General features: G+C 41.6%; 1 protein-coding gene across 2 annotated transcripts; it reads right to left on the bottom strand.

Annotated features, from left to right (window-relative positions):
* Positions 1-7,408: 7,408 nt before the first annotated feature.
* Positions 7,409-9,927, bottom strand: smim12 (small integral membrane protein 12). 2 transcript variants are annotated; one of them, XM_023431031.2, is made up of 2 exons: positions 9,856-9,927; positions 7,409-8,586 (listed from the first exon to the last, which is right to left on the bottom strand). In XM_023431031.2, the coding sequence occupies exon 2, from the start codon at positions 8,554-8,556 to the stop codon at positions 8,281-8,283; it is 276 nt and encodes a 91-aa protein (XP_023286799.1). In that variant the 5' UTR covers positions 8,557-8,586; positions 9,856-9,927; the 3' UTR covers positions 7,409-8,280. The 2 variants fall into 2 exon arrangements, with proteins under 2 accessions (XP_023286799.1, XP_023286800.1); XM_023431032.2 differs by lacking the exon at positions 9,856-9,927 and adding an exon at positions 8,707-9,796.

Here is a 9,927-nt window from a genome sequence, read left to right as displayed (position 1 = left end):
TTAACGATGACACTCGTTTATTCAGTTATCATTTTTCCAAACAATCACATACTGCAATCTAGACAAAAGGCTTGTGCACATGGAGGTTTTAGTCCCTTTTCTTTCTGAATACAGTGATGAGATTTCTATGTGGGGAAGTGTGTGTTGCTCCTGTGTCTAAGCGTACACTTTCTACCATCCAAATACTGTCAAAATACGGAGGCACTAAATCACTCAAGAGAAAGCGCTTTGGGAATAATAGATAGGCCAAGGTGTGGAGAAGTGGATGAGCCTTACACGGGATCATGAGCATAACCTCTCGAGGAGGAAGAAAAAAAAATTCAGGGAAATATCTTTGATTTAATGGCTGTTTTCAAATCTGAAGCTCTGGCTGTAGAGAAGAAAGGCATCAATTATATGCCAGTAAAAGTTCATACAAGGTGGAACAGCACTTTATGCTGGCTCTATTTAATATCCGTTGGGGAGTTACTGACTGTTAACACTGTTTTCTTGGAGAGCAAATGAGAGAATCCAGAACTCAGCACCTTCAACAAAGGTGCTCGCTCAGGCTCTCAATGGATGTGGTCATATGTCTTTTCAGAGATGTAGCTGCAGTCCTCTGCAGTACGGCACTCATTTCCAGCAATTTACCGAACTGTCTCCATGACGATAAGCAGTTATCTATAGCAGGAAAGGAGGTTTATGGGAAATTTAAGTGAGGCAGGTTCTCATAAAGCAGCTTGAGCTATGTGAGGCCAAACAAGAACTCGAATACACAGCTCGAAAACAGAAATTAAAAAAGATTTTTGAAATATTTTGTTTTCTTTGACAAGCTTAGAGCAGTTTTATCTAAATGTTATAGGAATTAACAATAGGAAGACTGTCTCTCAGTCCTCAGAGTGGAATGTGTTTTTATTCCAGGCTGCCTCTCCCTGTGTCAAGGATAAATTGGCAGATATTGTCGAGAGAACAATCCAAACAGAGCCTGCTGAAGCTGCCCAGTTCAATGCCTGTTCACGAGAACTTGGCTGGCATTTCCGCGCAGTCTTGTTATCTCAGTCCAGGTGGGCGGGTGCGTGTGTGTGTGTGTGTGTGTGTGCGCTTGCGTGCATGTGTCCGCGTGACTGTTCATGTGTATGTTTTCACAAAAAAAAAAAAAAAAAAAAGCCAGGGGGTCATAGAACAGATTGCGTGCTGTGACCCCGTATCGGCCCTCCGCTGCCAACGAAAGCCAGCAGCGGAACAGTGGAGCGCCGCTTTGCATCCATCTTTCTTATAGCCGATCAAAAACCGGAGAAACCCAACGCCCTGCTATATTCTCTCCACAGAGTAAACTCTCACCTCCTGTTCAGTGAAGCAAATATAAATGTCCAGGATGAAAACAACAGTGAGTGCAGGTTATTTGTTGTTCCTACAGTGATTTTTCCGTCCACAGTCAATATCTGCCTTCCAGAGAAATTGCAGCCCTCCTATCAAGCCCCCTAACAGTGCAGATGAGAGTGATGTTTTTGGCTCTATGTTTCTTTGTCAAACAATAGGACATTAATAAAATGTTCTTCCATTCATCGGTTTGATTACCTCTTATTCGTGTCTAGACTATTTCCTTAATTCGGGGCAATCAAATGAAATCAGACACTACTTTCAGAGGACATTCTAACAAAAGCTTTGCAGTGGAGATATTGGTTTGTGTCAAGATATGCTAATAAAAATAAGTGGGGGACATTAGCTGGGAAGACCCCAAATCTGTGTGACAGGCAATCCTCACCAGTCATACAGGGATCAGATGCCATTCTGACTGTGTTTCCTGACATTGTTGGAGTCACTGCTGATGCATTTCCTCACTCTGTTGGTGCTGCTGATCACAAAGAAGAGTAATCTTGTGGTTTGGTGAATGAGTGGACACACACACACACACACGCACGCACGCAAACACACACACACACACCGTGTCAGACTGTAAAGCAGTTCAAAGGGCCATCAAGCAGCCTCCGGGCTCCGGCAGGTTTTTATAAAAGGGCAACTGTTTTATTCTGAAAGGCAACTCTCCTTTAGGGAAGGTCTTACCAACGGTGCCCTACACCAGTCATTGGAGGGTCTTTACAGGGTCCACCCAGTATGTCTGTGCCAGGCCTGGCTAAAAAAAGGGTTGCTCTGCTGTCACACTTCCTGTCAGCTGTCCCTGCGTTTATCCAGGAAGCTCCCTGGATAGGCAGAGAAAGCACTCACACACAAACATGCACTCAAGAAGTCTGGAATGATCAGTGTGACCTCTGTGTACAAAACTGACACTTTCTCACACACACACACACACACACACACACACAGACACACAAACAAGGGCCCGGCATGGCTTAAAAAAGCAGGCTACAGGGTGAATGAGGTCGTTGGAATATCTCTTTATTTGGGTGCAATCGGAAATAATCTCCCTTGCATGGCAAAGAGCACGTTTTAGGGCTCTGTGTTTATGTTATAGTGCGTGTGTGTATGTGTGGAAGGCATAGTGTTGCATGTGCCAACTCCCTTTGTACATACACACAATACCGCCACACGACTTTGTCCGTATCCATAACAATGTCATGACCAGGCACCCAGTCCTTAATTTGGGCATTTGCGCTACTCAACAACACAACACAAAAAAAGCGGTTCCTAAATTTAAACGCTGGACTAAACTGAGGAAGCGGGTCTGTATCTGTTTCCTGTTCCAGTATAGTTTTGTGTCTCCACAGGGATTGGTCGCTAGGGATTGTTCACCCTGACAATGGGGCTGCAGTGGGCATTGTTGCATTGTTTTGTCCCAGCTCCCCTGTGTTTGGACCTAATGTCATGGCCGGCCCATCAAAGGCCTGTGAAGGATGGGGGGGGAGAAATGGGCAAAGCGCCTGCTGTACGCCTGGAGTCAATTAAGAGAGCTGGTACCACTTATGGCTCTCGGAGATTTGTGTCCGTGTTGAGAGCTGTAACAATAAGAGTGAGTGGAGAGTGGGGTCCTTTTTGGGTTATGACTTTCCAGATATTCAATGTTTAAAGCTGCATCAATCAAGATTTTTATATTTACAATGGGTCAAATCACTTTGTGTAATGTGAAAGCTGTTGCCTATAATGAAGAACCCGCAAATAAATGTTGCAAGACTGCAGTCCCCCTCAGCTTTATGGAGCGTTTACATCTTTCAGCTGTTTTGCTTTTACGACATTGCGACTGTACTTTTATTCTTCTCTTTTTATTCTGGTTTTTCTCACCGCTCTCATCAAACTCGTCCCCAACAGTTTGAAGTGTAAAAGCTCTGCTCAACCCAGTGTAAGCTACGTGCTCAAAATCAAACAACAAAGACAACGTTTGCAACCAGCTGGCGAACATAACGGAGCATGTAGCAAGTAAAGAGCAAGGTATTTTTGCTCAGGAGTTGGTAGAGACGAAAAAAAGCTAACAGGACACTGGACTGACATTTGTGAGGTGGTCAGAAACATTAACTCAACTGAATGCTAATGTTGCTCTGTATCTGCGGTTGTTAAATAAGTACTTCTAACATATTCGCCAAAACAACTGTATAAGGTGAAAGGTTGGTTTGCTGTCCCCAAGTAGCAAAAAAAAGGAAAATATTGCAGCTTTAAAGTTTGTTATGTGCATTCTGCAAACCTGGTAATTACCTGTAATTTTAAGAATAAGAAAAATACATTTTAGTTATGGAGCACATTTTAAGATACGCAATGATGCTTTGCACAAGAAGCTATAAACACAGTAAAAGCATGAGGAAGCACAGGATATTAAATCAAAAGGGAGGAGCCCTGTCACCTCAGGTCCGGGGCTTGGCCCTACATGGTGGAGACAGGATGTTGGGGTTAGGTGATCGGAGTCTGCAGGAAGGAGTGTGGCAGTGGAGAAGGCGGGGGGGATAGGACCGGGCATGGTTATACGTTTCTGAAAACAGCAGTTATCATTCATTGGACATTAGAACTCAAAGTGTGGCCGATAAGTGTTGACTGATTTTTGAGTAATATATAGTTTAAAAATGTATGTAAAATATATAGTTTTAAAAGTTTAGTGGCTGTTTTTCATTCTTTAAAAATTCCAGTGAGTGTACCTGCAAATGTTTCTATTATATTTATCTTGAGGCTTCCCTTCTATGTTTGATATAGAGCATTACCTGTATTCCCAGATTCGGTGTATTATGTGAATGTGTGTGTGTGGTTGTTTAATAGGGGGAAGTGGTGCCTTTCCAGCAGGCAGACAGCTCTATTGTTCCTGCAGCAGAGGGAACACCGTCTCCGGCCTGTCCACTCAGGATGTTGGATAGGACCTCCTTAAAAAACAAAAAACAAAAAAGAACAGCCAGCATCTCCCGTACCCATTATCCCCATCATCCAGCAGGAACAATGGAACACCTCCCATCACCTCCCTTTCTTTTTCCCATGAGCCTCTGAGCCTGGTTCCCACAGTACTGTCCAGTTGTGAGGAGCTGGGCCATTGTTAAGACAGCTGACCTGTCCTCCAATTGTTCCCAGGAGGAAAAACACATACACACACCTTTCACACGCCTAAAGACATCACACTGCCTGTTCCCCCCCTCTGTGTAATTTAGCTGCGGCCTCACCTACACCTTTCCATCCTCACTAGTTTCAAATGGAAACTTCCAACAGCTTGAAGTAATTGCCACATGTACAACCGGGGTCACTGGAGCGGAGCTGGTCATTCCACTGATAGCAAACTTAAGAGGGGAGTACAAGCTGATGACGGCCGATAGCACAGCAGCGTTTACCGTTCTGGTGCCAGTGTAAATCTGGGCCTCATTATGTTTCCCCATTTCACTGGCTGGCAGGGCAACATAGCGGAACTTCTCCTGGCACGCCGGAAAAGTTACCATCCATTACGAGAGCTCCTGGAGCGCGGGAGAGATGAGCATTCCTGTTTCATTATTTCACACAGGAAAGGCTGCTGGACTGGAGCAGAAGTGTCAACAAAATAATTATTTGAGTTCTTCGCAAATGCGTGCGAGTTATCACATGTTCAATTTAAAAAGCCTCTTAAAAGTTTTCATTCTGTCGCGTTTACAACATCAATAACTTCTCCGTCTTCAATCAACAATGAATTCTTATTGGAGTCTTTGCTTCCAGACCACATCGCTAGTCATGTCTTAGTTATGAGGATAATAAAGATTTTCTTTATTGAATATGTGGAAACAGTTCCGTGTTTCTGCCTTTGCAGGCTGGTCATGTTGGGTACAGGCAACATCACTGAACTGCTCATGTTCAACAATACTATATTATTCAAAATAAACATACCATATCTTTACTCATGATTTAAATGATCAGGCAGGAGAAATCAGTGGGCTGCCAAGATGAATCATTGCTTTTGTTGGAGTAGTATATAAATCTGTGACATTACAGATGGATTGCGAGTAGAAAGCTGCCCATAAAAGGATAAACAATATTTTAGCTCATGTTGTTCTACTGATGCCTTTATCAAAAGGAATGTTTTCACATAACTATGTTCTTGCATGTATAACCTTTAGTGGTATGATGCATGTCAAGTTCAACAGCAATGCCAGTTAACAACAACTGCGATCCGTGTCCAAACGCATAAATAAAAGCTTACAGTGCAGCAATGCTAGCTCGCTGATCACAAAAACAGATTTACCTGTGGTGAGCCATGTTCTTCAAACGTGGCTTAACTACACCAGGCTAACATGCTGCTATCAGGATAAAAAATGATCCGGTTAATTCTCATCCAGATAACTGGGTTCTTTGAATAACATCTTTTTCTCTCTCTTATTTGGTCATAAAAGCAAAATGAAAGCAGATACCACAAATCTATGGACCCAAGCGTAATTTTATGTGTACACCATTCTAATTGAAGTCTCTGCTTCCTGACCACATCACTAGTCTTGTTTTAACAATGAGGATAATAAAGATTTTCTTTATTGAATATGTGGAATCTGTTCCCTGTTACTTCCTCTGCTGGGAGGTCATGAGAGCGATGTGTTCATGTTTAAGTAGATTTAGTTGTATGGCCAAGTATTTGTCAGACAATCATCATCTAATAATTTACCTTTAGTTTATAAACTTATTCCAATATAAAATTAATTGTTTCTAAGAACGTAAAAACTTACGATACAAGTACAACTCAACACTTAATTTAACTGTTTAGTGATGAATGTAAATTGTAATATCATGGTTAAATTTTTTTTTGGTTTCATCAGTCATCATGTTCTATAAGTTCTGAGTATACAGTGTACTGAGAAAGAGAAAACCCAAGCTATGAGATGGAAGGAAGTGCCTGCAGAGCTCAGAGACAGGATTTTGTCAAGGCACAGACCTGGGGAAGACTACAAAAAAATATTTCCTGCTCAGCGGCCTCCAAAATTCTTAAATGGAAGAGGTTTGGAACAACCACAACTCTTCCTCGAGCTGGTCATCGAGCCGAGCTGAGCACTTGGGGGAGAAGGGCCTTGGTAAGAGAGGTGACCGAGAAACCTGATGGTCACTCTGGCTGAGCTCCGGTGCGGAGATGGGAGAAACTTCCAGAAGGACAGCCATCACTGAAGCCCTCCACCGATCTGCGCTTTATGGCAGAGCGGGCAGACGGAAACCTCTCTTCAGTGAAAGTTTGCAAAAAAAAGCACCTAAATGTGAAAATACACTTTTATTAAACTATTTCTTTTATTTTGATGTGTATTCTATCATTGTGTAGGTACTCTTTATTGTGAAAACAACAAATTATAATAGTTTATCAGTATATATATATATATATATATGTATAAAAAAGAGGGTGGGGTGGGGGGGGATTCGTATCTGAGACTGACTTCGATGTACACGGGTTCACCTTTAAAACTCTGGGTCATGAATCAGCTGACGGGGAATAAACCTGCATTTTTAAGCTCAAGGACTTGCCGCTCAGACCACAGCCGTAGGTCAATTTTAAGCCAGCTTTGAAGACGTGAAAAATCCAGGCTTGTGTCAAACAATCAAGTCAAGTTAATTCAAGTCATCCACATATGAAAAACAGTGTTTTAGCCGACAAAATAACAATGCTGAACTTTCTGAATGGATTCCTCTTTTCTTCAAATTTGTGCCAGAGGTCAAATTCCAAAAGGTGAATAGGTTGTTCATTTCCACCATTTATCATCGCTTTGTCTACTGTGTTCTCTTTCAAATAATTTCCTTCTTGAAGCTGAATGAGCAGAGTCATTACTTCCTTCCTTGGTCTTAGATGTTACTTTCTGTCCTTGCCAGCATTATTGTTTCATAATAAAGGGGGATTTGATATTTGTTCAGATGTGAATGTGAAACAATGCCTCCCAAAAACAAGTGACAAAAAATGAAACTAAAAGTTTTCTGACGTTGTTGCAATAAATCTACATAGGAAATTTCCCTAAGATGATCCGTGACTGAGACCATTAACTGAGTGGTCAGTCAGACATGCACTTTCAGCATATAAACACAAGTTTCTTTTATTAAGCACATTTTTAAGTAATACACAATTAAAACTTCAAGTGTCCAAAAAGAAGAAAAAAAAAAAATCCAGACTTTCTAAAATGAAAGTATCGTGTAGATGTTCAAGACAACAGGACTTAACAGCTTAAACTTCCTGAGAGACCTCCCACACTGCTGGCTTATTTTGCCACATACCATCAAACGATATATGAGATTAAAAAGAGCTAGACAACAAAGACCTGTCTTTCTTCCTCCGCTTTCATGTTCACAATCAGACATTCTTTCTTAACATAAAGAAAAGATTAAAGAAAGACAGAAACACTTGTGTGCGTCAGGCTTGGAACATGACATTCATTTGTTTGCGAGAAATATCAACATAAAGTCACAATAAAATCTGTGTCAGTGCCACAACTAGATTTAAATAAAACAGACCATGTTTCTCTTTACTTGAAGCCAGAGGACAAGCTGACAACAAATTCAAACCTTGTAGTCAGTTCAAAGCCTGAACACCCAAAGGTTCCATATTCACGTTGTTGTAATTACAGTGACTTGATTTAGTTATTTGTTATAACGCACAAACAGGCATGTGCAACATCAAGTGGAAGGTCAGAGAACCACGTACAGCACGTATACGCTATATTTGACTGGATACAAGACAGAGTATATGTTTTTTAATTACCCTCCTGTTTCTAGACAGTGTCTGAAGTTAACACAGGCAAGCTGATTCTTTCTGGTGGCCAGGAGTGAGGATGTATGGCTGCGTTGAATTGGAAGAATAAGTGTTTTTGCCCTCTGGTTCACCCCTTTTGCTCCCAGTGCACTTATCCTCCTGCTGAGAAAGGGCAAACACGAGTGTCTACCACCAGCAGCTGGTTAGCTCTTTTCGGGTCGGTTCCTGTTCAAAGCTGCTTTGGGTGTAAACTCCAGTTTCTCTTTCAGGCTAAGCACCTGCGTGCTGTCCATACCCACTTGTTCCTGCAGCTTCCTCTCCTCCCTCAGCTCCAGGATGCCCTTCTCCTCCTCTCGAGATTTCGGGGTCCCTCTGATGAACCACTCCAGGTGGTAGCCCACTGCTCCGACCACAAAGGCAACAGGAAAGGTGACATAAGGAGCATAGGCCCGCAGTGCTGTCCACATTACAGGCCACATGATTGAACACTGCTCTGGCTCCCAGGTGCTCTATGGGGAAAGACAGAATAAAGACTAAGTGAGTTTTAGCTAACATTAATTATAATTATAGTAATATAATTGGAGGGAATAGTTAAGGGCCATTCACTCACAAAAAAAACATTATCTTACCTCACTAGTTCTGATTTGATCATTTAAACTGTAATAAACATTTCTTCTCTATTGGTTCCCCCTTGTGGTTCCAACCTGATTCTGACAGTTAAATCAAATCATGTACTGCTGCATAATATGTAACTGAATTCAATAATAGGCTTTTACCAGCATGAAAGTATCTGTCTGCTGTTGAGACCATAAGAAAAACACAGTTGAGAAAAGAGTGAGTTTAACCAACCTAAAAATAGTTCAAGTAATAATCGTCTTCAAGACAAGAGTGTAGATTTCTTTAAATTTGCCAATCCATGAGTTAAAGAAAAAAATGTATTTAACATGTGAAAATAGAGCATACCCATACATGTAATGATAATGTGCATTTTTTTGTAGTCACCATATTTATACTCAGTGAAATATGCAGGCCTATCTGTCCTTCTCATGCCCTCCTCGCCTTCTCTTAGCAGTCTATGTCTGCAAACCAACAACAAATAGCCATAGCATGCACACAAACAAATGACGCAACAGAGCAGTTAACAGTAACTACGTCCAAAAAGTACAGTATCTCAAATGTAAGCAGCTGAAACACCCTATGGAATCTAATGTATTCTCCACTGTCAGCATAACTTTATATTTATGTATGAACGCTTCATGTTACGATAACGTTTAACATTTACAAAAGTTAGTTTTGTGGTAACGTGCTTTTTTGCTCGTGTGTCACATGCATGCCGAATAGGAAAGGGGTTCTCCGCGAGTCGCAAAAGTTATTGTTTGACGTTTCACTTCGTTTGGTTAACTTAGTACATGAGCAGGAACATTTTCATGGCCTAATTTCTTACGGGGTTTGGCGGCGTCGCGTCGGTTTAACTGTTAAGCTAACCGATGAATGGCGAGTAGCTGGGCTCAAACAAACTCAGTGACATATCGTCTTAAAATATTAGACTACAGCTAATATTTTTCAAAAGGCTATCTCCAAGTACTGGGTTATGTGGCGTTACAATGTCATCTAAGAAACTGTAACCGGGTAACTACATTAGTAACGTTAACGTTTTAATCCTAGCAATGACACTCCACACTCCACCCGTTGCGTTTACTTGAAATGTGCCTGTGTGTATGTTTATCTCTCAAAGAGTTTGATAATGACACTAGTTTATCTCATTAGTCTTCACTCACCTCTACCGTTAGCACGTTGATGCAGCAGTGGATCGACGCAACTTCCGCCCGACTGTCTGTGACCTTCCTGGT

The sequence above is a fragment of the Seriola lalandi genome, unplaced genomic scaffold (assembly GCF_002814215.2).
Source record: "Seriola lalandi dorsalis isolate HSWRI2012SDOR001 ecotype SW California unplaced genomic scaffold, Sedor1 jcf7180002054916, whole genome shotgun sequence".
In the NCBI taxonomy this organism is placed as follows: domain Eukaryota; kingdom Metazoa; phylum Chordata; class Actinopteri; order Carangiformes; family Carangidae; genus Seriola; species Seriola lalandi.
This window is presented reverse-complemented; position numbering and strand designations above follow the sequence as displayed.